Below are 27,480 nucleotides of genomic sequence, written 5' to 3'. Positions count from 1 at the left end.
ACAGTGTGTCGTTCAGACAAATGGATTTTGATTATAGCTATATGAACGCACGCTATAAATCCGTTCTGTAAACATATTACTTCTTTACACACAGTACATGAATCTTTTTCATCACTTGTGCTGCTTGTGTGTTTTAAAACTTGGAGGAAAAGAGATACACACAACGAAAGACACTTGCTAGCCGTTTTAGTTCAGTGTTTACCTGGGAGCCAGCAAACACACCTGATGCTTGTAGTGTTGACAACACACAGAGGGCTCAGATAACCACCCTATGACGAAGAGTGTGTGAGACAGTGAAACACTCCTCTCAATACTGACAACAAGCCCCTTCGTAATGAGTTGCTCTATGGTGTCGGGCCAGAGATATTTCTGTGTTCATGTATAAGTGATGCCTCGGTCCGCCTGGTGCAGTGAAGCTTGTTAGTGGGGAGGCGGTCTGCGATTTAGTGATTTGATTCTTGGAAGCTGCTTTCTCTGCTGACCCAGAGAGACAAAAGGATTGGCTTGTGCTGGGCTGCAGTGGACCAAATTACCCAAACCTCAGCAACACCTCAAACACGAGTCACTCTCCCTCACTGATGAGGCCAGACTCGTCTGGCTAACCCATCCCTTAATGCAGCCAAAACGCAATAAGGACCAGCATTTCGACACTGAACGCTCAGTCATTGAAGTCTCTGAAGAAATCCATTTGTTTTATAGGACGGGCACACGCACATTGTCATTCAGCAACCGTGAGGGTGATTTTTGGAAGCTGAGTCGATTTATCAACCGCCTCAATCAATTAATCAATGAATAAAACAATTATGTTCAATCAGAATCCTTATTTTGGACAGCCTGGGGAGAAATCAGGATGCAAGAGGAGGAACACACAACCAGACAGTCCCGGTAAATCCACAGCTATTAACTGGATGGGAGACATAGCTCATGGACGAGCCCTCACGGATGTGACGTGAGCTTGGCTACGCGCCTCCCTGGCCTGGCCACCTCTCTTGCGCTCCACGAGCCTATAAATAAGGCTAAACGTGTGAGATGTTGAGGGAACCTTCAGTGCTTTTAATAGAGCACCTGACTTCAGGGGCACAGCCCCCCCCGGGAGTTCCCAGAACGGGGAGGAGCTAAACGCTAGGTTGCTAACTGCTACCTGGTGTATGTCATTTTTCAACCCACTCACCAGCTTCCTGTGGTTAGATAATAGAAGACGTTTTAGATAAAATAATTCTGCCAATGTATAAGTATGCCACTGTAGCTGGGTGGGACGGATGTGCGTGTGTCGAAGGTAAGAATGATAAAGCTAAAAGTGAGAAGAGCAAAGCGCCATCAATCTGGTGAATTAATATGACTTGAGAGCAAAGGGAATGTTGCTAGCAGAGGGAGGCACAGCCTTGATAAAGATAAAGCCGATCTGCAAGCTAATTATCTTTGTGCTTAATGATCTATGATAATCTGGAATGGCCTTGTGTTAAATTAACACACACATGCATACAGACACACAAACACAAAACCAAATTCACACATACACACACATATACACACAAACACGAGGCCCAGATATACAAATACAAAAGCAAGCCAGTATTACAGCATTAATGCTAATATCATTGCTTGAGTGAGAGAAAATGTAGCCTAAGATAAGAGTGTAATTCTTGGTAGACAGAGACACTTTCCACAACAATGGGTATTTTTAAAACTAAGCTTCAAGCAGAGATGAAACACAGCTCAGCCCAAGAATAAATAAGATGCATCTTTCTTTAGTCAAGCAGCAGCATGACAAGATGATGATATGGAGTGATGAAGCCCAGAGGGCTTGACAAAGAGAGAGGGAGTGAGGGAGGGAGGGAGAGAGAGGGAGTGAGAGAGAGAGAGAGAGAGAGAGAGAGAGAGATACCCTGTCAATGTGGGCATTTCACTGGAAGATTGACAGCCTGGCGTGTTGTCAACAGCCTCACAATGCTCACTCTCTCACTGTCCTCACCTCTAGTGTGTGTGTGTGTGTGTGTGTGTGTTTCTGCCAATTTCCTCAAGAATGTGTCTCTGTACATGTGAGCATGTAGGAAAGACAAAGAGTGTGTGTGTGTGCATGAGTGTGTGTGTGCATGTAGGTATGTATGTGTGTGTCTGTGTGTGTGTGAGCATGTATGAAAGAGAGAGAGAGAGAGAGTGTGTGTGTGTGTGTGTGTACTTTGTGCTGATACACACCCACATGACATCCACCTCAACAGCTTGACCTTTACCAATGACTGCACCTCACGGTCACTTCCTCTCACCAGACTTCATAATGCCGGCCAGACCACAGAGCCTGTCCGATCCGGGGGGACAGCACAACACAGCTCTCTATTGTGCGGCTGCGAGATAGCATTAACGTCACCACACAATGTCCTCCATCCCAGGTGGAGTTCCTAGACCCTCTGTGGCCTTCATTCCAGGAAATCGGACCCAAAAAAGACTTAACCAACCATGCTTGAGTGGAGCGCCATGCTTATTCGCTCAGTCTGAAAACACAGTCACAGAGAACAGGGCCAGAGTGAAAACGCCCTCTCCGGCACTTACCGAGACCTCTACAAGCACCTCTCACTCATGGTGAATCAGAGGCTGCCCCCACCACCACTACTGCTGCTGCTGGTTCTGTCGCTAGTTCATCTCCTCCTCACGCTTCATTTCAGCACACATACCAAGTCCAGGGAAGGGGGGGGGGACTTTACCATCCACCATTTGTTAGATGTAATTAAAATGTAGCGGGGGTGTTCCGCACTGCGAGACTTTTTCTCCGGCGCTGCAAGCTCTGCTCGGGCAGCGAGCGGAGCAGGCCTCTGATGTCAGTGCCAGCTCTGTGGGCTGCTAACGATCTTCAAAACGAGGAGAAGGCCGCAGCTGTGGAGAGGAGAGGAGAGGAGAGGAGTGCCCGAGTTCTTCAATCTCTTTCTCAAGTCTGCATTGGAGAGTGTGCCAGGTGTAGGGGAAAGGGCATCTCTTCAAAGGAGGGCCTGTGGTCTCGGTAATAAATCTGGAAATCAGCCAAGCCAGCCAAGCCTAGCACAGCACAGCACAGCACAGCAGACCACAGCACATCCCTGTCCTTCCTCCAGGTAAGGGTGAAACAACAGAGCCTGAAATAATAACTGTGACAGGAGCCCACTGTAAACACAGTAAACAAGCAGCCATATTGATAATTTCTTTCATATCCCAGGGGAATAGGCTCGGCAGAGGACGCAGAGCTGCTCGGCCTTCGCCAGGTATTTAATGATATTGTCACTGCCTCTCTCCTCTCCTCTGGTGAAGCAGACGTCAGTCCAGGACAGGAGAGAGTGGACACAGGAAGGCTGCGGTGCCCTTATTAATAACAAAAAAAAAAACTCCTCCCCACTAGAGGACACCGCGGGACGCCCAGAGAGTGGGTTTGGACGGGTTCCACTTTGCCGGATCAACAAGGCTGACACCTGTGCCGCTGCTGCCCGGGACACCTGCTGCTGAGCGGTTCTGCCGGAGCGGGCCGGCCAGGGGAGAGGACCTCCATGCTGTCTCTCAGTGACAGCCAGGAAGAGTGCTGCGGAGAGGTAAATGACCAATCCTCATTCACTCACACGGCAGCCAGGTGTAAACGAATGTACGTGCACGCACGCACGCACACACACGTATGTACAGAGACAGACAGACAGACACACACACACACACACACACACACTAATATGCACATCATAGAGATGTACTCACACACAAAAACAATGTGGCAGTCTGGCAGATGTTTTTAGGACTTAGGCGCCACTTTAAGGTGTCTCTTCTCTCTGCGGTCTCAATCAGCTGGATTGTTCTCTCAGCCAACCCTGACAGACAGCTTTATTGAGTAATAGAGGAGTGGTGAGAGGCCGACTGATGCACACACACACACACACGCACACACACCCGCACACACACACACACAAACTTTCTCTCCCTTGTGTTCGTTTTCTCAGAAGAGAGAGAAGAGAGAGAGAAAGAGTCAGAGAGAGAGAGCTGAGAGAGAGAAAGAGAGAGAGTCAGAGAGAGAGAGAGAAAGAGAGAGAGATAGCTGAGAGCTTGACTGAGAGCAAACGCTTAATTAAATCTCTCATCTCCCATGTGTTCAAGCAGACTGAGCTGCCAATCGGCTCAGCAACTCTCAGCCCAATAGCCTAGAAGTGATACCTGATTTTGGACTGCTGTTTATCCTCACCTATCTGTCTCTAATGTGTGTGTGTGTGTGTGTGTATGTATGTATGCTCGCGCCAAGATGTACGTGCATGTTGAGGTGAACAAGCGAAGCCAGTGCCTGCCCATAACATAATGAGTCTCAAACCATCTACTACACAGTTACCATCATGTCATACCAGTCATGATGATGTGGTGCTTTACTTTCTGCACCAAACAAGCATGCCATTCAGAATAGATACCTTGGAGCACAGGTAAACAAACACCACAGGTCTTCAGGGGATACTTGCTCAGTGCGTCATACACCACATGGGATTCCTCTGACTGTCCTTAATTAAGCTGTGGGCATGTGCAGTGAATACCCTACCTCATCTGCTTATTTCTACCCTAGATGAGATATGGGTGGTCCAAGCACATCATTTACAAACCTGGATAAGTTTACTCAGAGCAAATGGTTGACTCCTAATGGAAGAGCCTCATGGGTTCATTCACCTAGCAAACCAAAGCTAGGCCTATAGGTCAAAGCACTTCTGGAGGTTTACCACTTATTCAGAGTTAACAGGACCAGCCTTGTTTGACACTAAACATTTGGAATAGGCCTTATCCCCCTACTGTGTACACAAAAAACAATGTATTACCATATAAATATGCCTAATCTCAATGGTATTTTTGGTACTGTTAGGGACCACGGGTGTTAGTCTGACATGATAATGGGACGCCTTTCTGATTGGCCCCAGAATGGTGTGTGCGTAAGAACTGATGTTTTCTAAAACAACATGAACCAACGGCTCACTATTTGGTGTGTAAACAGTAAGTCATCCACTGCTGATTTGAGCCATCTGGAAATCGTCGTGACTCGCGCACGCACACCTGCAGACACATACCACATGGTGCTAAAAGACCTCCACTAAGTTGACCTTCGCCTAAACAAGTGACCGAGGACAATGTCATGTCGGTTGTGCCGGAAGTTGTGTAATGTACTCCCACAGATCTGCTCCCAACTCCATCAGAACACGTATCTATACGCATTCGCCAACTCTTGCAGTTTTTTATCATGCTAAAAAAAAACTTAAAAAACAGCCAACGAGGTACAGTGTTCACTACCGGCTGCAATGAAAATGTTTCAATGTCCGCAGACGATAATCATGTTTTGTAACAGCATTAGGCCAATGTTTGTAACAGTAACGAACATCATGCTTTGAAACAGCTGGTTAAAAAGATCGGAATTAACCACAACAGGTAACAACTGATTGTTACATTATAAGGGTAAAATAATCTAGGGTAAAATAGTCTCCTCTCACAATCTTAGGCTACTCTTTCCAGAGAAGGCTAGCCTACTCCATCCTCCCTGCGCACAAGGCATGCTCGATTATATCTGTTGAATTGTTCACCATCATATGGGCTGCATAACTGAGGCTATATTTCATTATCAATGTAAACTACAGAACAGAAACGGACCCTTAATATCACAGTGACATTTGATATGCGTACATTTCTTATGGGGAAACAAAACTTTAGATTAATTGGATGAATGTGGAGCCTTTAACGCCTAAATAAAGACCGAAAAAGGTTCCAATATTAACAGCAATTCATTCTCTATAATATTCATCCTTTGCTCTTATATAACTTCTGTGAATAATCTTGAAAGGCATAAGCGGTTAAGCTAAATGTGGGCTACTGCTCGTAAACCAGATTTTATTGTAGTCGCGGTAGCCTAATTGTAAGAATTAACTGACAAAAACATAATTGTTGTATTGGCCTACATTGAAATCAAAGCCATTTGAATACGTTTCTCAACCGGCAATGTCACTTAAGCTCCATATTATGTTCATCACTGCGATATCCACATCTGCATTTGACATTTTAGAGAGGAAAAATGGATCATAGCTCGATTTCGATGCGCTGTAGCCTACTTACCGCCTGGAACAAATTATAAAACGCCTCCCGACTTCAAAGAAATTTCCAACAGGGTCGCTTTAACTGAAACAATGTAGATGTTCGGCTGCACGTTTCGGTTCGGCTGTACGCTACTCTCGCCGCTCTCTGTCGATGTCACTCTCGCTGGGCGGAACTATCCACACATTGCAGCCAAGACATCAAGGAGGACAAGCGAAGCAGCTGCACAAATGCATGTGTACGCCCCATAGATGGAACGCCCCCATGAGGTTATCTGATCAAAAATGAACTAGGCTACTAATCTGAATCCTCGTCCTAGCATTTGTTGGCAAAGGCGTACAGTACAGGCGTATAATAAGCTAGTCAGTGTTTAGTCCAGGCTTGTGCAAAATTCCAGAATTGAATTAAAACTGGCTCTTAAATTCCAATTCATTTCTTGAATTCCACTTGCATTTCAATTGAGGTAGCAAACAGGAAGCAGAATTGCAATTCGAATTGTGCACAACCCTGGTTTGGTCATATTATTAATAAAGAAAATAGCTGTCCAAAAACGTTTTGAATCAATTCATGAAGTCTAAGTGAAGAAAGAAACAAGCCATGGGTGGGTTGCACAGTTAAAATCTTAAGTTGAGTAAAAAAAAATAGGCTACTGTACATTTACAGGTTCTTCTCAAACAAATTATGGAAAAAGCGTAACATTTATGCATATATCTGTAGAATGTTATATCTGCATTGCATTGATGAGCTTTGATTGGCCCAGTGAGCCACGTAGTCACGTGAGCAGGAGACCCCTGTTGGTTAGTTGGCTAGCGATGTTGGAACTGATAACATGTACTAGCTGTGCAATGTTAAATACAACTTCATAAGAAAGCCTCCGTCTGAGCTATTCTACAATATCCTCGGCTCTTTAAAGGAGAACGGTGATAAACTGAACTAATATATTACTAACCTATAATATATTACTAACCTATTACTAACCTAGCCTATGTTCTCTTTCAGGTGAGTTAACTCGATGTTAACCAATGGCAACACGCATAGCCAACAGCACCTCATTGGCGATGGTAGACAACTATTCAATTCAATTAAATGGTTAGTCCCAGGAGATGGAGGAGGAGGGGGCTGGGAGCATATTCAAGTTCAAAAGGCCATGTCTTGTACTAAACTGTCATCAGAGTCATGAACACAAGCTGACAACCTAGCACAAGTTGAACAGTGGCTTGTGGCGGGCGTACTTGTCGAGAGCCAACAACACAGAGCAGGCAGGGTCCTGGTGAGCTCTTAAGGAGGTGGTATAGGCCTACTCCTCCATGCATTTGCAGCGTCGAAGACGTGTGTCATTGTTGCGTGGTGACAGTTGTTGGGAGACACAACACCCCCTGCATGCCACATTGATGATGCAATTCTTGTCATGTGCAGCGTGTGCAGGACACAGATGCAGGATTATACCAGACCTATTAGTGTCTTAGTCTGATGTAGAACTGCAGCATCATAAGTAAGTATAAGTATATAAGTATAAGTATACTCTTTTGATCCCGTGAGGGAAATTTGGTCTCTGCATTTATCCCAATCCGTGAATTAGTGAAACACACTCAGAACACAGTGAACACACAGTGAGGTGAAGCACACACTAATCCCGGCGCAGTGAGCTGCCTGCAACAACAGCGGCGCTCGGGGAGCAGTGAGGGGTTAGGTGCCTTGCTCAAGGGCACTTCAGCTGTGCCTACTGTAGTTCCTGCATAAGACAGACTGAGGGTGTTTTACAGCAAATGACGGCATCAAAGAATGCCAGCAGGAGTCTTTGTGCCCCCCTGTGGGATTTCATGCTACATCATCTAAATCCTTTCCACTAGGGATGCAAAATATTGAATTTTAGCCGATATCCAATATGCCAATATTTACAAGCACATTTCGGCCGATTGTCGATGCCAATACAGATATATACCTCTAATTTTTATTTATTGAAAACTTTCTCCTGTACTACAATTAACCTGTTATTATGATAGGCTACTGGCTGTAGACACGGGACATTAAACACTTTTGATTCAACCCTGTATCATTTTAGAAATAGATTCCATAGGGCAGCTGTGGCCTACTGGTTAGCGCTTCGGACATGCAGACATGGGCAGTATTTCAATTATATGTATTTAAAATATGTATTTAATTACTTTAGCGTATTTTGTAATTTGTATTTTGCAGGATTGGAAAAACTCAAATGTAGTTTGTAACAAAATACTTTGAGGGATTGTATTTGAGTATTTCAACTACTTAAATACTTCTCAAATAAGCCAAAATGTCATCACTCAATTAAATATACTACCCGCTAAAACCATGACAATAGGCAATGCTTATCATAAAGCCAAAGGCCAGAATCTTGGTGAATCTGGTTTTAAGAATAGGCTGGGTGCCTGGAGATATCCTTTGAGCAATTCCCTGTATTCAACTGTAAAGTTGACCTAAACATTTCATTACCTTTTAGGAAGAAAGTGTGTGCTTCACCTCACTGTGTGTTCACTGTGTGCTGAGTGTGTTTCACTAATTCACGGATTGGGATAAATGCAGAGACCAAATTCCCCTCACGGGATCAAAAGAGTATATATACTTATACTTATGTACTTATACTATTGTGGGTAGAATTCTTGTAAAATGAAGGGTAGGGTGTTGTGCGTAGCCTTTCACAATCATTTGAAGAACCTATGTGGAGTTGTTCATGTTCACCAAGTGCTGAGGTGAGTAGCGAGGTGTAGGGATGTGCAAAGGTGTGTGCTTGCCAGAGCGTCATGGACTGCAGGCAAAGGCAATAATTGGTCAAAATGGGCTATGTGAGCTGCATGTGGGGTCAACTAAAGGAAAACTGGGGTAGACGGAGCTACTACATTGGGGCTAAGAGAGGGGTTTTTTTTTTTGGGAGAGGGGACGCCGTGAGTAACTGTCGCCATTGTAAAAGTCAGTTTCCTTAGAATGTTTTTCCCTCACATTCTGAAACACTTCAGTAGCACATCAGAGCATCAAATGCTTTAGATGTACAGTAAGTAAAATCTATATTTGAATCTATATTATGAAGGCTTTTACAGAGAGATTTGTTTATATATTTAAAGACCACTGACAGCAATTTATGATTTATTGAATGATAAAGAGAGATATCTAAAATGGCCTCAGTAAAAACCTTTGTAGTATCTGTCAACAGAACGAAACATTCATTTTGAACTTGTCTTCATCCAATGTTCAGTTTTCAGTTTTTAGAAATGTATGCAAAATAGTGCATATTTACATAGATAATGCCTCATTTGCATAACATTTCAGAAAAATTACTTGTGTTTATGTAAGTAACAAACTGGGAAAGTATGGTGATATCTATAAGTAAACAATTTTACCCTATTCATCTGCAGTGTCTCGCCTCTGACCAATACACATACTGTTTTAATAACAATTATTAAAAACTGAGATTTTAATGTTATACAGTAAATCTATCCATCTATCTATCTATCTATCTATCTATCTATACACCACTAAAGCTGAAACCCATGTTAAAATATTACTCTTTCAAGACTTGCAAACAGAAATTTAAGGAGACAGGGACAAATCCAGATGAGAGGTTTGAATTTATTGAGTGTGCCACTGTAGTTTGCCCAAGAAGAACTGCAAAATATTTTTTTTTCCATCCAACCCAATTGTATGACATGGAACCTGCATTCTCTATACTGGTAAGAGACAATACAGACAGAAGATCTGCAGAATCACAGATTGAAATTCACTTTCAGTTTCACACCTAGGAATAGAAGGGAATCTGTTTAAGATGGATTCCTTACAGGAAACAAAGGTACTAAACTAGTCAACAAAAATCACCTGAAATGCCCTTTTAGGAGGTACTGACAGAATTAGAAATCTACTTTCAGTTTTCTGTGACAAAGCAGTTGATTTCATAGCTGTGGACCACAGGCTCATCTTCACTTACACCTGTGTTGTGAACAAGTATTAAGGTTTTCTGCACATCAATGATTCAATCCATTTTGCATTGCTAGAGCAATAAATAAAGTGAACAAACACAATTTTTCTCTAAATTATTTACAAAGGAAAACAGACTGGAAATGGACAACAGAGACAAGAAACAAACAAACAAAAAATTACAAGCAACAGACAGATCTGTTGAGTGCTTCCAACACTGTTTTTGATATACGAGATGAAAATGGAAACGGAAATAGAAGATCCATCAAGGAAACCAACTCTACAGAGAATACCTTCACAGTCTCTAAAGGGCAGATTTCACCACTCCAAATGCTTCTACATAAACATGAAGAGTTGGAGATATGATCACACAAAAATGTGATTGATTACAATAAATTATTGAGGCAAGTGGGATTAAAGTTCTGCCATGCCTTTTCAGTATAACGTATTTGAAGATGTCCCATGCTCAATCAGAACAACTCCAACATTCAGACTAGGCTCAGGTCAATCTTCTGCAAACAGTGTGCAATTGATCAGAGGCAAAGCGCTGAAATATTTTTGGGGGAGAGGAGATTTCAAAAGAAGCATGACAGCCAGCACTGCCAAATTAATCGTCCATCACAATGCAGATGCAGTTCTGGACAGTCTTTGAGAAAAAGGACAGAGGAGAATGTAAATGTTGTAGTTGGTGGAGCAAACATTCAGGTAGATTCTCATTGTTACAGCACATCAAAGATACCCAACAATCACAACCTCCTTGAGCCCTCCTCTACAAACACTGGAGTAGACTTTAGTATGGCTTTCACCAGTCCATGCTGTTTTAGAATCAGCACTTCATATAAGAAAGGAACAGTGGAGATGAGATTGGAGTATGGGCGCATTATACGTCTTAAATGAAATGTTATATCACTTTCTTTCCTTTTTCAAATGTCAGTTGTTCCTGGTTTTCATTCTTTGGTGGTGCACGCTGGCAGGTGCCATGGTGCTCTCTGGCGCCCTCAGGTGGTGCAGGAGAGGGCGATCTGCTGCACCTTGCCAAGCTCCGAGAGCAGCTCTTTGATGCGGTGCTTGAGCTGGGGAAGGCGCGTCAGAGGCTCTGGCGGCTCCAGCTCGCCCGTGTAGTCCAGACAGCTCTCCAGCACTGCACAGGAGGAAAACGGCCAATTTAGAAACGCAAACGTAGGCCTACTCTTACACACACACACACACCTACATCAACATACACACACACACACACATATTCATTCACACACACACGTAAGCAAAAGCATTTCAATTTTTCAATTAATACATACAATAAAACACTAGTGTGCATAATCATTCCACACATGCCACAAGGAGAGATTAGATGCTCTGCAAATGAGAGCATCTGATCTTAATTTACAGAAACTAATTACAAGACTAACACAAACAGTAAATAACAACACAAATATATTGACTGATTTGTAATGCATAATCCAAATGAGCTAAAGGCAGAGGTAAGCAACCCTAGATTTGTATTGCAGAGCAGAAGGGTTCACTGCATCCAAGCCTGACTAATTAAAGGGAACAGATTTGCAAGACTTCTGTCAGCATTTTGTCTGGCCTTAATTACAAGCTGACAGGAGTGTTAACCAAAACCGTGCTAATGCAATGCCCAAGGCAACGGCTGTCTATAGTGAAGGGCCTTGTGCTGACTGCATATCCACCTTGCATACAAGTTAAGGCTGTCTTTAAAGCTAGTGGTCCATAAGAATCTGCAGTGTGGTTGCCAAAACACTTGGATCGCTAGGGGAGTGTCTGATATGTTCAAACTGACTATTAAGATGGTTTGATTGATTGGTCTTGGTCTAAGCTCACACACTGACTCATTTTACTTCCATCAGATTTCTAGTTGGGCTCTCTAGTTGGAGTCGCTCACCCCTCCCACTCATGTTTCGTTTTTGTTTGAGGGACAGGCTGTCCCCACTTTCTTTGTTTCCAGTTTTTGGAGCCTGGGCTGCCTACAGTGACTGGACTGGAGTACAGTGTACTCACGGAATAGGCAGCTAGCAGATCGTTAGGAGAGGATTGTTGAATGTGAAACATTTTATGGGCTTGAAATCGCGTACGATCGCTGACTGCACCTTTAATACTTAGTGCCTGACTTTCAAATGAAGTCTGTAAAGCTGCCACAAAAGAATCACAACTAAGTAAAGGTCTAAATATAAATAGGACTACGGGGACTCACTGTCCAGCTCCCTCTCGATGAAGTCCATGCGGTGGCACACCTCATCCTGCACAGACTCAATGTGGTCCAGCAGGTTGGCCTGCCATTGCTGCTGCTGGGCGCTGTTGCTGTTGTTGTTGGTGGTGGTGGTGGTGGTGATGGTGGTGCTATGGCCGCTGGGATACTCATCCTCTTCCTCCTGCTTCACCTTTACCTCAGGGCCCCACGGCCCACAGTCAGACTCCTAATACATACACAAACACATAACATATAATAAAGGTAAACATAGAAGATAAACATGTCTTAACATAAACATAAATCAGGCAATAATCACACATGTACACACAACGTGTGCAAAGATGTGCACCTACAGAAGGTCCCACACAGGAGGATTGGGGCAAAAAAAACCCCCGCAAATACTGGGCAGAATGTGTGTTTTTTATTTTTTTTAAATAGCAGCTCTCCAGCAAACATCACTGTCCTGTACTTGCCTGGTCTGACCGCTGTCTGGCGTGGGGCCTCTGCGTGTCATAGGCGTGCAGATCTGCGTCCATGTAGGAGCCGCCCCTCTTCTCCACCACCAGCGCCCGTGGCTTCTGGTAGCAGTGCTCGCTGCTGATGTACGAGATGAAGGCGTCCTGAAACCGCGAGCTGAGCGGCGACGAACACGACGAGGACACGGACGACGACATGGATGACGATGAGGTCGACTGCGCTCGGCGCTGGACCTCGCCCCCGTGCCCGCCGTAGGTCATGTCCAGGTCCTCCTCCTTCTTGATGGCCTTGCCTGCCGGCCGCCATGGCTGGCACCACAGGCGGAGGTCTGGGTGGGTCTGACTCCTGTGTGAGAGAGGGACAGATGGCATTGACTCTGCATCCAAAGCCTCTCAGTGTCTGCTCGCCTATTCAAGGCAAGTAGTGCCCTCCTCTCTGTGAGGGAGCTAGCCTAACAATACATCTGGTCCATGGAGAACACAATACCGAGAGGCTCCTTCAGTATTGTGATGCCGCATGCAAGAACTCAAGGACTTAGATAACCTGGAATAACAATAGAAGGACGCCTGGTTGCTTTAAATGGGTTCTCAGGCCTGAGTAAAAACAGGCAGAAAATGATGTCTCAGGAAGCCTCTGGAGTATATTTAGAAAGCGTTATCATCATTTTCAGATTGCAGAACATTAAAAATAGCGAGGAGGCATTAATCACTGTATTTGCGCTATATTTAGAAATCCTTTCGGGACATGAAAAAGCCTGTCTGCAATCTATTTAAGAACTGAGCTGGATTCGCACATCTGATGTTTCATTCACTTCCATTTACTGTCCGATATGGTATTTAGGGCCTGTGTACTACATGCAGTTTTCACCCCAAAAACATTTCCCATCAATTTCTCTTGTGGAAATGTGAAATCTCCCTGGCACTCATTTCTTCTCTCTTGCCTGGCAACTAAAAAATGCAATCTCTTCTACATGCAATGACCACCGAGCAGTTTCTACAGGGATGGATGGATGGATAGATCACAGAACAAAGCTTGTATAGAGTCGTTGCTTGATGACTGTTTCCAAGCCAGCATCCTAGAATGCTTTTGACCAGAGGGTGGCGCTGTACTCACTGCAGAACGCTGATCTTGAGCTGCAGGCCGTTGAGCACCTCCAGGACTTGCTGCACGTCTCCTAGGAGCTGGTGCGTGGTGGTGATCTTGCGGGCGTTCTGATGCGAGTAGTTCTCCTTCAGGAAAGACAGGCCGTACATGTGGCCACTGCTCAGCCACTCGCGGTCGTACCAGTACCGCAGGCTCTGTCTCTGGCCTACACAGACACACACACACACACACACACACACACACACACACACACACACACACACAGAGATAAATGTAAACACAGAAGGAGAGGGAGAGTGCACGCGCGAGTGAACACGCAAGAGAGAAATAAAAACCCACCAGCTGAACTAAAGGCAAACTATCCACCGTGAGACACAGGAAAGTGTAATTCCCTCTAATATGCAACTCAAGGCCGATTAATACGAGACCGGCTTAGTTATGCTGCAGATTAAGGCCCGGCAGAGCCTGAATTTCTCCATCAGTCTCCGTGCGAGAGCAGAAAGGCCTGCTGTTTGGTGCTGAACCCAGCCCGGGAGGACCTCAGAGTGGGGGAGACTGGGTGGGCAGTCTTGGCAGATGTAGCAGGTGTATCTGTGTGGGATGTGGAGCTGTGTGTATCTGTGCGGGATGTGGAGCTGTGTGTATTTGTTTGGCCTTTTTAAGCCTTTTAATTATAGTGACAGTGGAAAGTGACAGGAAGTGAATGGGAGAGAGAGCAGGGGTGGGATCCGGAAAGGACCACGGGGCGGGAATCGAACCCGGGTCGCCGGCGTACGGTGCAGGTGCCCCAGTCAGTTGCGCCACAACTGGGGCCGAGCTGTGTGTATTTGTGTGTGATGTGGAGCTATGTGCATCCGTGTGTGATGTGGAGCTGTGTGTATTTGTGTGTGATGTGGAGCTATGTGCATCCGTGTGTGATGTGGAGCTGTGTGTATTTGTGTGTGATGTGGAGCTATGTGCATCCGTGTGTGATGTGGAGCTGTGTGTATCTGTGTGTGATGTGGAGCTGTGTGTATCTGTGTGTGATGTGGAGCTGTGTGTATCTGTGTGTGATGTGGAGCTGTGTGTATCTGTGTGTGATGTGGAGCTGTGTGTATCTGTGTGGGATGTGGAGCTGTGTGTTGCAGGCTGGGGTGGAGCAGAATGAATGCCACCGACTGACAATTGTTTGACCTGGGTTAGATTCCTGAACCCGCCATTGCTTTGGATAAAAGCGTCTGCTAAATATCGGGTCAACTTTGACTTCATGAGGGTGGGCGTGGGTGCTGACTGGGTTGTTTACCGGGTGGGTGTATTTGTCTGGGACGCTGAGCTGTGTATTGCAGGCAGGGTGGTGCTTACCTGGTGGGTCTCTGCAGATGTAGCAGGTGTACTTGTCTGGGACGTTGTCTTCCAGGAGGCCCATGCAGGTGCCGTGTTGCCAGCACAGACACTCCTCACACTGGAGAGCGGGAGACACAGGGGTTAGCGCCAGGACATTTTTCTGTCAGAAATGTTTGCATCTGACCCCTTGTAATACTTTATTTATATATATATATATATATATATATATATATATATATATATATATATATATATATATATATATATATATATATATATATATATATATATATATTTCCAAATCTTTAACCCTCTAAACGGCCATGTCGCAATATTGCGACAAGCGTCATTACTGAATAAAACAGACGATAGACCCGAGTACAGTGTCAAATCTCATTTGTACTCTTGACCACTAGTTGGCAGACACGCAGAGCTTCGATTCAAGCTCAACCTTTTTTTGTTCAAAGTTTTCAGGAAGCACGCGAGAAACTCGCGAGAAACACGCGAAGAAGACGTGCATTTCCTCCATAACGCGGAAGCAATGCGGGCCATAGTTTTGCACAAATTGAAGCAAAAATACACCAAATGTTCCAAAAAAAAATATTCACGTGGGATTAAGTCTTGGATCTGTTATTCACCTTTTCTGATTTTGAAGGAGAATATCTGCCTTTTGGAGAATATGATCGATCGTCTATTGACTGATAGTGACGGTGCGTCTGTGAATGGAGGTGCGTCTTTGCGACAGTGACCACTAAGCATACCATGCTTATTTCGACCCTCTGCCCAACATAGCTGGAGGTGCCAGTGGCAATAGTGATGATTGTGTCCGTAATGGACGTGGTATAGACAGCAGGGGTTGTAAAAATAGGGCTCTGAAGAACTACAAAGTCACCCGTGATAGGAACTGATTTGACCAGGCTACTTTATTGTATAGTAGCATAGGGTTTGTGATTATAGTAATAGTTTACTATTGTTGGTTTACATGTGACTGTTTTCCTGTTTATTTGTTATGTGGGTGAAATGACAAAAAAAGAAAGTAAAACTGCTCAAATATGTTCAACATCTAGTATTTACTGAAATGTGCATAATTCACGGTGGTTACCATCCAGTGACATCATAATATGCGAATTAGATGAGTAAATTTACCCCCTTCATAAACTTTTGTTAATACTCAATGATTTTCACATTTACAGTAGGACTTTATCTCTGACCACTTGCAAGCCATGGCCTTTTGAAATTTTGATGTAAAAATCCAATTTATTATTTTTAAACCCTGGCGGCTAAAGGGTTCATGGTCCGTGGCTGAATTATGGCACTGTAAGCCCTGAAGACATCATAAGTCTCTCAAACACACACACACAGCTTTGTTTTTTGGACATGAAAACATGCCCACTTAATAATCATTCAATAACAAATCAGCCACTACTCAGTCCATCTATAGACAGACTACTGTGGTGCTGTGGGCTCAAGTCTTCATAAACAACGGTCATTAAAGTTAGGACAACAATGTTGGGACTTGGCAAAGTTGGAAACAGTATATACGGTACTTATACTGAGACCCAAATGGACACAGAAACTCTGGTGTTCAAGGACAGAGGTGGTGGTTCTCCCCAGGTAAAGTGGTGTGTGGACTGTGGTGACCCCACAGTAGTCATCAAGCAGGGTCTTCTCATTCACCTGGATCATGAAGTCGTTGTCCTCTTCCGCCTCACACACACAACGCACAATCTCCGAGCCTCGCGTTCCCGTGGCCGCGGAGTCGTCGCTCAGGAAAGGGTCTGTGACACCGCACTCCGCCTCTTCCTCGCTCCACCCACAGCTGTCTGTGGACCAATCCGTCGCGTAGTCCTCGTCTACAGAGGGCAGAGATAGGCGGAGACGGGGAAATCACTTTGACCAATCACAACTGACGATTTATCTAAAACCAAGGATTGGAATCTGAGATCACTGAAATGGGACCTTGAGTCTACGTTCTATTCTAGCTCACAGCCTCACATTCGTGACAAATCACACAATGCACAGCTCAATAAGGGAAAGCATAGGAAGCTGCAAGGAAGCTAAGACCTGACACCATGGAAACAAGACCTGTTCTCATGCATTCCATGCCATGTTATTCTTAAACTGATGATACACAACGTAACTTTATGAGCAGTGTTGCTGGGCAATGTTCCTGAGTATTGTTGTTCTGGCATGCTCCCATTAATATTGGACAGCAACTGTTTTTCTGGAAAGTCATCAGTAGGCAAATGTATCATCATCCAATCAGAACACATGGGACCTGTTATATGGTTGCCCAGCAACACAGCTAAAAAAAATCTGGCACATATATTATCAGCTTCAGCTTACTGAGGAATCATTACAGTCCTTCGCCAGAGAGGAATAATAATAATAATAATAATAAAAAAAAACTTTAAGACAATAATGTTTGAGAGCAGGTCTGTATCTGAATGATGCCAAGCCTGGAAAGAGAAACATGTCAGTAATACAAAGACACAAAACACCCAAACAAACGCACACCCACACAAACGCACGCAGGTACCCACCATCTACACGACTTGGCTGTGTGTGGAAGAGTCCGGGCCTGCTGGCGTACGCCTCGGGCTTGTGACTGAGTGCGGGGGGGAATTTGTGGGACAAGCCCAATTTGGAGGAGGAGTGCTGCTGGAATACTGAGATGTCAATGTTCTCCTCACTACCTTTGAAATCTGGCCACAACGGTGGAAACGAGTGGAGGGGAGAGGGGGGGGGGAGGGGAGAAAGCAGACGCAAAGCAACAGATTACTTGTAAAAACAAAACAAAAAATACTAAAACGTAAATCATAAATCAGTTGACATTTTTGCATCCATGACATTCAGGCAAACAAACAGGGGTGGGGGGGTGGGGCGACGACAAAGCAGCTCAGTGAGGCTAAGGAGGCATCAGGGCAGAGGTTCCGAGACGCCCAGAAGAGAAGAGACATGCAGTCCTGTCAATCACGACGGAGTCATGGCCGACCAACTTCAAACAGCAATTCTCACAGATCATGTCAAGACCTTGTTTCCAGAACATAGGCCTTACTAAGCTAAAAGTCAAGGTATGGGTAAAACACTCCCTTGAAAACATAGCTTCCTAATACTGACCATCTCTATACGTGGTTCATTATTTCAGAGTGTCGCATCAAGATGCATATTGTTATGCATATGGATTAAGCCGGTGACAGCATATAGATTAAAACAGCTGTATATTTGCTGTATATTTGCATTGTCTTAAAGGAGAAAGGCGATTTTTCACATAGATCTCAGTTTCTCGAGGACACGAATACTGTCGAAAACCCCCCGAAAACAATCGTTTTTTCCTCGCTCGAGTTGCTGCAGCCAACAGCTAAAGTAGCCAGGCAGCTACAGAGTTACAGTCTAGGGGCATGAACATGGGGGCTATGTGAAAAATCGCCGGATTTCTCCTTTAAAAGGAAAGAGTTTCCCTGATTAGAGAAAAACATGAACTATCTATATCTGCGATCTCCAACTGAAATTCTGTTTGTATGTGCGAGGCATAGTGTTTAGCGCAGTCCCTGAGCAATGTTGTTTTGGCTCAGACTTTGGAAACCAACTTGAGCATCATCCTTTCATCCTCCTCTCTCCCTACCATTACCCGTGCTTTTTACAAAACAAAACAAAATAACAGACTTTGTGGGAAAATTGCTGTTTGGTTTTAAGCTTTAAATCTGCTGAGTGAGTCCCTCGACTGCAGAATTCCCCAGTAGTCAGAGTGAGCATCAGACTAATCGAAGGCTGGTTTGGCTCCGAGACTCAAAGCAGAAACAAGCTGCAGTGCAGACTGTGGATATGGCCTGAGGCGTTTTTTTCTTAACCAGGCAGTGTTTTTTTTTCTTACCAGACTTAGACCTCTTCTTCTTTTTCTTCTTCTTCAGTTTAATGCGGAGGAAATCCTTTGGTTTCTTGTCTTTCGGCTTCTCTCGTTCTTTGAGGCATACTGCTCAGAGGAATGTTTTTTTCAGGAATTAGAGGTTTTTAAATCTCCACAAGACTATATTACTGTTCTCTGGTTTGGTGAGGAGTCTGTCAAATGGATAAAATCTAGCAGAACTCAGAAGAGTACAACATTCTACAACCATCCTACAACAAAAGACAAACATGCCAGTTTCCATTTCTTCCATGGAAGTCTACTTGCAATAACACATTTTTCTATGTGTTATATAGCTTTACCTCTGTCTCTAAAGGACCATCCAGTGATTGTCAACGAAAGTAGCCATTTTGTATCTCAATACTCCAAACAAACAGTGCTGCATACCTTCCCTTTAGCAAACCCTCAAAAGTCCCACCATCCAAATGCATGCCCATAAGCGCTTTGCATAAGAAACATGACTGATAAAAAGGTTACCAACAAGAATCTGCTTATCATGACTGTAATGGTTCTCTACTGTCAAACTATCTTTTTTTCACCATGTTTACAGAACCTGCACTGTTCAAAAAGAGTGCAATTTCATGTTCACATAGTATATGGTAGATATATTGATAGTTGATGTATGTAAATATGAGGAAGAATATTCTATTAAGTGCTCTGAAGTGGTCAGAAGCATCACCACACACACACACTTACCTATGTCTATAGGGCTCCTGTCCCTGTCTCGATCTGTGTTTGTGTGGATATTCCTCTCCAGCAGGTTCTCCTTGCTCTTCTCCTTCAGTGAGGGCCTTTGTTGATGATATTGATGCTGCTGCTGTAGCTGAAGCTGAATGTCGACTATAGGGGGCGCTGATGTGCGCCTTTTCTCCCCAAACAGCACCCCAGCCTTGGCATCTGATCTGGGAGACGTGGGGGTCCGGCTAGGACTATGCTGAGAAGAGTCTAAATGTACACACACATACACACACACATTCATGTAACAAACACCTTCTCCGTTCACACCTTTCATTTTACGTTTCATTTTCATTCGGTGCATGTGCATATGATTAGATTTTGATTAGATCAATACAACTCATTAAGCATCATTAATGAAAGCAACACTTGATGGTATACAATTAACATCAATATGTGGGTGTGTGTATGTGCATATTGTGCATATACAACATTTTGCATGCATTCATGTGCCTGCAAAGATGGCTCTTGTCCGACTGGCACTCACGCATTGAAGCAGAGATGGTGCGCCTCCGCTTGGGGCTGTCCCTCGGACCGGGGGCCGCCTGCTTCTCCCCGGCCTGCTTGGGGCCACCCGTGCTGGGGCTGAGCTCGCCCTCCAGGGGCTTCTCCTCGCCGTGGTAGTACTTCATGTGGTAGTGCAGCAGCTTGGCCTTGCGGAAGGACTTGGTGCAGCCCGGCACGCTGCACTTGAAGGCGTTGTGGTCCAGGTTGATGGAGAGGACAGGGGGCGGCTGGTTCTTCACCACCCTGTACACTGAGGGGACAGATGGGACATGCAGACGGGTTAAGAATGAGAATAAGAATAAGAATAAGAATAAGAGAGAGAGAGAGAGAGAGAGAGAGAGAGAGAGAGAGATAAACTGTTTCTTTCTCTTTCACAGCACACAGGGGGCCTTTCAACAGGGATTTACTCACATGGCTCTCTGCTGAATCTGTTGGGGTTGTGGAAGCCCTGCTTCCTTACAGCTGAGAGAAAGAAAAACATCACAAAACCATTAAAGATCAGGCATTCATCACACAACAGAAATAATAACAAACAAAAAATACTAAAACAATTATTATAATCAATCTATACCTATGCTATATATTGAAGTATCTATCTATAAATTACAGGAACGTCATTCGCATATCTCTCGAATCGTTTGTACGACTGATTTCAAACTTGCCAGGTGTCTTGCTACGGACACGATGATGCATCATTCCACAAAATGGTTTGCTTTTCTATCAGGAAGTTATTCAATAAGCTTATCAATAAACATACAGCTTAAACTAAAAACAGCTGACGCTTATGTCATTTTAATCTGTAAAAATGTCACATGCAGCTATGCCTAAATTATGCTTACTGCACATTAATTATAGGCTAATATATCATAATATAATATTCAGTATTCATTATTGAATGCTTAGCTGGAATGATGCCCCCCCCACCCCCTACAGGAATGGCATGTTTGAACGGGCACTGCACTAGTACTAGGCTATATAATATCTTCACTTCACATGGATTTTAAAACTGCTTTAGGAACTTTAGGCTGCCAGTTTGTACAGCCCTTTAAGATTTCAAAATACTGATATGACATTTTGATGTTGACAGCATTCCGTGCATAGGGTACTGGGCAGTGCACACTGCACGGAACTACACAGATACATTTAACCTAAAATGAGCTATTGCATAATCACAAAGTAGGTGGGAGGCAAAAACAATTGTTGTTACATTCTTCAACCAGCAGAGGGCAGAGATAAGGCAATGACACCAACAAGCCAGCTTACGGAATCAAACCCCCATGTTCTGTCTCTATCTGGTATGGAGCAAACACATACATGTACCATAGGTCAGTGGTTTTTGAACTGTGGGGCGCAACCCCTGAACATGGGACGGGTCACAAAATGATTTCCTCTCTGAATTGAATGTATATTTGCTGCTTGTCTTGCTTCTTGTTGCCAATAATAAATAAGATACCACCCTCCCCCATATCGTTAGGTATTAGCTTCTACTTTCCATTTTATGCCGTAATTAACAGTTGAGGGAGTTTGGCACTGTCAACTCTGTGGGTTGGGAGAGAAGGAGGTCATGAGACTTGGCCAATATTGTTTTGTGCAGGACAAAAAGTTGAAGAACCACAGCTGTAGGGACAGCCATTTTAGATACACTTCTCACTCACTTTAACCACTTAAATGAACAGGCTAACAATGGACACTAGACCAGCTCTTGAGTATGGTGTCCACTTATACAAAACCCTGCAAATTTTCCCCCCTCCAATGAATAAGTGGCACATATGACCTTGTTTACTAAATAGCTGATCCACACACTAACAGCTCAACATGAAACCAGTATCGCTTTTACTTACGTTTAACAGGCGGTGTGGGCACCTCACATTGGCCCTCAGCCTTCTGGACCTCTGTGTTATTGGACGGCTGAGCTGGAGTCGTTTCGGTCGGAGCAGACACTGGTGCGGTTGGCAGGTTTTGATTGGATGTCTCAGTGTGGGTAGTTCCATTGTGCAGACCATGTTCTAGAAAAATAAATAAACACAATGTAGATAGAACTCATATTACAGTGACACACCATCATCAGAGCTGGTGACCTTCAAAGCTGAGAAATGATTCTCATTGGCTGGGCAAGAGGTACTGACTAAAAACAACGGAGGACATACCCGAGTGGTTGTCAGCTTTGCTCTTTTTTGAGGGGCAAGCTTGCTCCACGGACACTCGCCTCTTCCCGAGACTTGATCCATTCCCATCCTCCTTTCCTGAGCCAGAATCTGAAAAGCACAGACTCGGCTTCAGATATGATGGGGAACCATGTACTTGTACCTACATGCACTGATCATGATATCGTGCACTGACAGCATATCTCTCACTACAGTTTCTAAAATGCCATGTACTTCGCATAGGCCTTAAGATACAGTAACAGTAGAATCATCTCCTCTGGGTGTCTTTCTATGGACGTGTCTCTTCCTGCGAGTGTGCTGTACAGATGCACCCACCTGCTGCCCCTGGTTCTCTCGTCTCCTCTGCGTGACCCTCTTCCTTCGACTCTGGCCCTCCATCTCCACCGCCTCCTCCATGATGACTGGACGCCTCAGCTACGCCATTGCTCTCCGCTGACCCCTTCTGGTCAGTCTCTCCATTAGTCTTCATACCTTCATTCCCGATTGCTAAGCGAGTATTACTCCCCTCCTCTTCCTCTTCCTCCATCTCGGGCTTCCTCTCCTCGTCCCTCAGGCTAACGGACAGGAGTTCTACTCCAGCACACTCCGGTCCCTCCCGCTCCTCCTGGTGCCAGTGACCTTCATCCTCGTCTTCCTCCTCGTCCGTGTTGCTCTCTCCGTCCTGGTCAGATGAGCTGGGCCTGCTCCTCTTCCCCTTCAGGGCTCTGTGCTCCGGTGGCTTCCTCTCCCTCCCGCTATGGTTCTTCCTGTCCGATGACCGCTCTCGGGTTCTGTCCATCACCCGCGGCTTGCCCTTGTATCTACCCTTTATCGGGAGAAAAAAGAAATAAGACTATGAACTCTGGCTTGACAAAAAATAAAAACATATTTAAAATAAAATAATATTTAAAATAAACTTACTGATCTTGTGTAGGGTTTGACATGGATTCCTTTCACTGTCTGTACAACATTGTCGTAAAACTTTACGGTATAGGATGCTAGGGAAAATAGATGAGATGGATAGAAGGAATGATTATGGATCTGCATTTGCACATCATTTGAAATTCAGAAAGAAAATAGGGAACTATAGTTCATCTGGCAATACACTGCTGATTTCTGTTTAAAAAAAAAAAAAGATCACACACCATCTTTGTTGACAGCCAAGACAGTTGCAGGGTAGAAGCGACAATCTGACCAGCTGGCCAACACTTTGTCGTTCACACGAAAGCCCTGAAACAATCAGAATAATCCAGTATTAGGATCGCAGAACTAGTCCTAGTCTGGGAAGCTGCAGTGTATCCTGCTTCTGGTCACCACTAAACCACAACCACAATGTTACACAATGGCGCTAGAAAGGATCTCATGACAGTGGATGTTATACGTATGAGTCATTCCCGGGGGTGAATCCTGTTTTCAAACAAAATTGCTTACATGAGGGAATTTGATCGAGAGAATACAATTCAAAAAGTTCACATCATCATCATAATCATACTTTCACATCTGTCCGATCACAATGACAGAGGTTCATTATTATTATTATTATTATTATTATTATTATTATTGCCATCACTCTTATTATTATCGTTATTATTTTCATTATCAATAATATAAATATTTTTTAACCTTGCTTTCACAGAGAATACAGGATTCCAGAGAGGCAGGGTGCTCTTCTCCATTTACGTGGGGAACCAATAGAATATGGAGAAAAAAAACCTTGCCTCTAGACCTACGGAATGAGTAGAGGGAAGCTGATTGGGTTTGGCTCTCACAGGGGTGGGGCCTTCGTCCAGCAGTCCCTCCCGCCTCAGCTGGATGCGCTCCACCGGCCGCAGGTACGGACTGGCCCAGTCGAACCACTCGTCGTAGCGGTGGCTCCACTGCCGGTAGTGAATCAAGACCTTCTCGTCATCGTAGTCGATCTTCTCGATGCTGGCGGCGTACCTGCCAAAGAGAGGACGCAAGGAGAGAGACTTTTTTTTTTCTGAAGAAAAAAAGAATAACCACATGTGTGGCTTGACTGCCACGCAAAGGTCAAACCTAAATGGCAACTTGTTCCGAATAGGATCTGGTTAGAATTTAGCTAATCGGAGGTAGATGAAGGCCAGATCACATCCTGACTCGGCAGCTATGTAGCTAGGTAGGTAGGTATATCTCATTCATGCAATGTTTCTAGGTCAATCTGCACAATGGTACAAACTCCAGCCAAATAAGTGGAATGATCAATGAACATCTAATATTAGCTACATATTTAATATGTGAAATATATATAGTTATTAATGCATTATCTTATTTGAAGGTTGTCTTGTATATCAGAACTGTCTCCCTGTAGCACATCTACTGTACGTGCCTGATGGACATCATGTTTCCAGGCTCCACATGTTTTTTTCCCAGCCTCTGACCACTGTCAGAGCAGTATTTCAAACAATAAATCCTGAACAACGAGGAAGAGAGGTAGGTTAAGCTACTGCAAGACTCACCAGTTCTTTAGGCTGTCTCTAGCCTCCAGTTGCGCTCCCACCTCAAAGGTGATGCCGCGTCTGTTGGGGGGCGTTTTGTTCATGCTGCTTCCCTCCACCTATATGCGGTGGAGTCATGGAGACAGTTACCCAGGCAACACAGCACCAGTAAACACAGATGTCAGTTAAGGGAAAAATCATCATCATCATCATCATCCATAATTGGTGCCATCCATTCAACTATGTATGTAATGAGTACAACAGTGTTTCTCAAAGTGTGGACCGGTGACCGGTGGTGGTCCGCAAGCTATCCCAAGTGGTCCGCAAGTAGGTAAAATATAATTTACATGAGTTGTTTGCAATATTGACCCAAGTTGTATGTAAATCCAAACAGTTTTGCAACGCCTGCTATGTAAGCTATGCCAGTTTAAAACATATGAACCCTCTGACACAATAAGCAAGGTGGTTCAGTGAGTAGGCCTATTGTGTAATATACTGTTGAAGTAGGTGTTTTTTTTAGCTAGGTGGTCCGTGATTTGTTTTTTTTTATTATTATTGGTTAAGTGGTCCTTGGTCTGAAAAAGTTTGAACAACACTGCATTAAATAAGATGTAAACCTTCAGTTTTGACATTACCTTAAAACATGTAAAGTATAGGCTACCAGCATTTTAGCGTTATTAAAAAAAGGCTAATTTCATTTTGACTCTTGAGTTAGTTTCAATGAACTGCACGTAGGCTACTGTATCTGATAACACTGTAAGATTCGGATCACTAATTCTGAAGCCAGCTGAGGTGCATGACATCTTACGTGATAATTTCTATGGTAAGGCGATTACACCAATTAGCCTACTACAGCTCAACAAAAACGAGGCCACCATTGCGGTCTCTTCACACAGAATGCGTGGGTGGTGGCCGGCTAACTGACAGGCTGTTAATGTACCACAACACTAGCTATGCTGTGTAAGGCATTGAGTATCCTTGAGTAAGGCATTCTAGGGATGAACAATCGAATCCACAACATTCACGGTGCACAAAGATGCAGACCACTTACTTACAAACCTCAAAACAGCGTATCAAAACAATTGGCAAGAAATAAAGTCCATATCGCCTACATTAAGCAACTATGATTAGCATTCTTTGCAAGCTAGTATTTTATTTAATAAGCATGTGCAAGGTGGTTCTAGTCTGACACGGACAAGGGGATGGATGAAATCAGGAAGAACAAAGGAGAAACAGAAGTCTGCAAAAGGATTGAACATATTAAGACAACGAGGAAACAAACAGACCTACAATAGCTAACGACGTCATTATCTAATTCACGTTGCTGCCACAACAAAAACTCACCTTCAGTTGATTTTTTTGTACAGTTCGCTGGCCCTTGAAAGGAAAAAAACGCCGGACAACCACGTGTTTTATCGCAAGGGGTAACTCCACTTGGCCCACCCCTAGTAGGAAACAATGGCGAAAGGAAGGAATTGCCTGAACGCTACAGTGTCTATTATGCAACCGATCATAAAACAAGCGTCCATGACACGAATATATTATAAATAGATTGATACAAGTACCCGATATACATGATAATGCAATAAATGTATCACCGTGCTTCCGTGAGCTTGTTACAACGACGGCGTGATAGCTAGTGACGCAAATGGCGCGCAACTGAGATCACTTTTGTTTATGAACTGAAAGGAGGGCGAGACGAGTTCGCCTGTATGCGTATGGGTGTGATACGTCTGACCTAAGGTATTTGACTTGTCGTTTATGGAGCACAACAGACCACGTCAATATACTAATCATGATACAAATAGCTCTCATTTTAAATAATTTGGTTTATTCCACAGGACATAAAACAAACAGAATTGTTTTGCATCCGGCGTAATGCTATCTGCACGAAAACAACTCAGAACACTTCAATTTCACTGCTAGCTATAATCACTAAATATATTATGATGTTGAACATTGATAATTAAGGTGTATTCGGTGGCAAGTATGCTAAATCATTCAGCTCATGGTGTGTGTATTGTCCACTCTTTGTTGTTTTTGATCTAGCTGGGGTTACAGATTCACTAGACATCTTCTGTTGGTTGTCACTCAAAATTGCAAGCAAGGCCTTTCTTTTCCCTTCCCAGGTCTGCAGTCACTCAGTCAGTTAATACAGGAGAATGCAGAGCAACCAACTTGTCCGAACTGACCTGGATTCTGCCTGCACTGTGTTGACAGGAACCATGACATGGGTGATTGCAAAAAGCATGCTAAGACAGGAAATACCTCAGAAGAGAAACATGCTAGGCCTTTCTTTCGAAATACACACGTTAATAATAATAATAAAAAACAATTTGGCATTTAGGCTAAAGAACTGATAGTTATGTTAGGGGGAGGAACCGTTAACCCAACCATGCATAGCCTATACCATTTAAATTGTTTTATAATGTTGGATAAATTGTAGACATTGAGAAATCAATTACCTTGCTGTTTTATCCCCATACAAATCTGAGGTTGATGATACTGATTGTTCTTGATATGCGGAACAGAAACACGTTTCCTTGAGCTCTACACACGCAGTTCAATTTCGCACTGAATTCGAGCCACACTACCGGTGTGGTGGTATACAGAGCTGGGCTCTTT

At 44.0% G+C, this 27,480-nt stretch overlaps 2 protein-coding genes across 9 annotated transcripts in view; both read right to left on the bottom strand.

Moving 5' to 3' along the window:
- ndrg3a (ndrg family member 3a) overlaps positions 1 to 6,248 on the bottom strand; it is a 47,982-nt gene extending 41,734 nt beyond the window's left edge. For 2 of the 3 annotated variants that reach the window (XM_042088671.1, XM_042088673.1), the window contains exon 1: positions 6,079 to 6,247. The gene's annotated coding sequence lies outside the window, so the exon portion shown is untranslated. Of the gene's footprint in view, positions 1 to 6,078 lie in introns of all 3 variants that reach the window. The other variant, XM_042088670.1, reaches the window with a different exon arrangement.
- A 3,389-nt stretch (positions 6,249 to 9,637) lies between these two features.
- On the bottom strand, positions 9,638 to 27,471 carry phf20a (PHD finger protein 20, a). Of its 6 annotated transcripts, none has more exons than XM_042088642.1 (19): positions 27,321 to 27,471; positions 24,877 to 24,974; positions 24,118 to 24,340; positions 23,545 to 23,629; positions 23,321 to 23,397; positions 22,736 to 23,225; positions 22,403 to 22,510; positions 22,097 to 22,261; positions 20,667 to 20,717; positions 20,236 to 20,505; positions 19,710 to 19,958; positions 18,984 to 19,082; positions 17,653 to 17,814; positions 16,787 to 16,962; positions 15,128 to 15,227; positions 13,796 to 13,991; positions 12,679 to 13,027; positions 12,209 to 12,431; positions 9,638 to 11,140 (listed from the first exon to the last, which is right to left on the bottom strand). In XM_042088642.1, the coding sequence occupies exons 2-19, from the start codon at positions 24,957 to 24,959 to the stop codon at positions 10,998 to 11,000; spliced, it is 3,249 nt and encodes a 1,082-aa protein (XP_041944576.1). In that variant the 5' UTR covers positions 24,960 to 24,974; positions 27,321 to 27,471; the 3' UTR covers positions 9,638 to 10,997. The 6 variants fall into 6 exon arrangements, with proteins under 6 accessions (XP_041944576.1, XP_041944578.1, XP_041944579.1 ...); XM_042088644.1 differs by having other exon boundaries at positions 24,130 to 24,340; XM_042088645.1 differs by having other exon boundaries at positions 24,169 to 24,340.
- Positions 27,472 to 27,480: the final 9 nt, after the last annotated feature.

Source organism: Alosa sapidissima, chromosome 4 (genome assembly GCF_018492685.1).
Source record: "Alosa sapidissima isolate fAloSap1 chromosome 4, fAloSap1.pri, whole genome shotgun sequence".
In the NCBI taxonomy this organism is placed as follows: Eukaryota; Metazoa; Chordata; class Actinopteri; order Clupeiformes; family Clupeidae; genus Alosa; species Alosa sapidissima.
The sequence above is the reverse complement of the archived record's forward strand: the minus strand, read 5'-3'. Positions and strand labels throughout refer to the sequence as shown.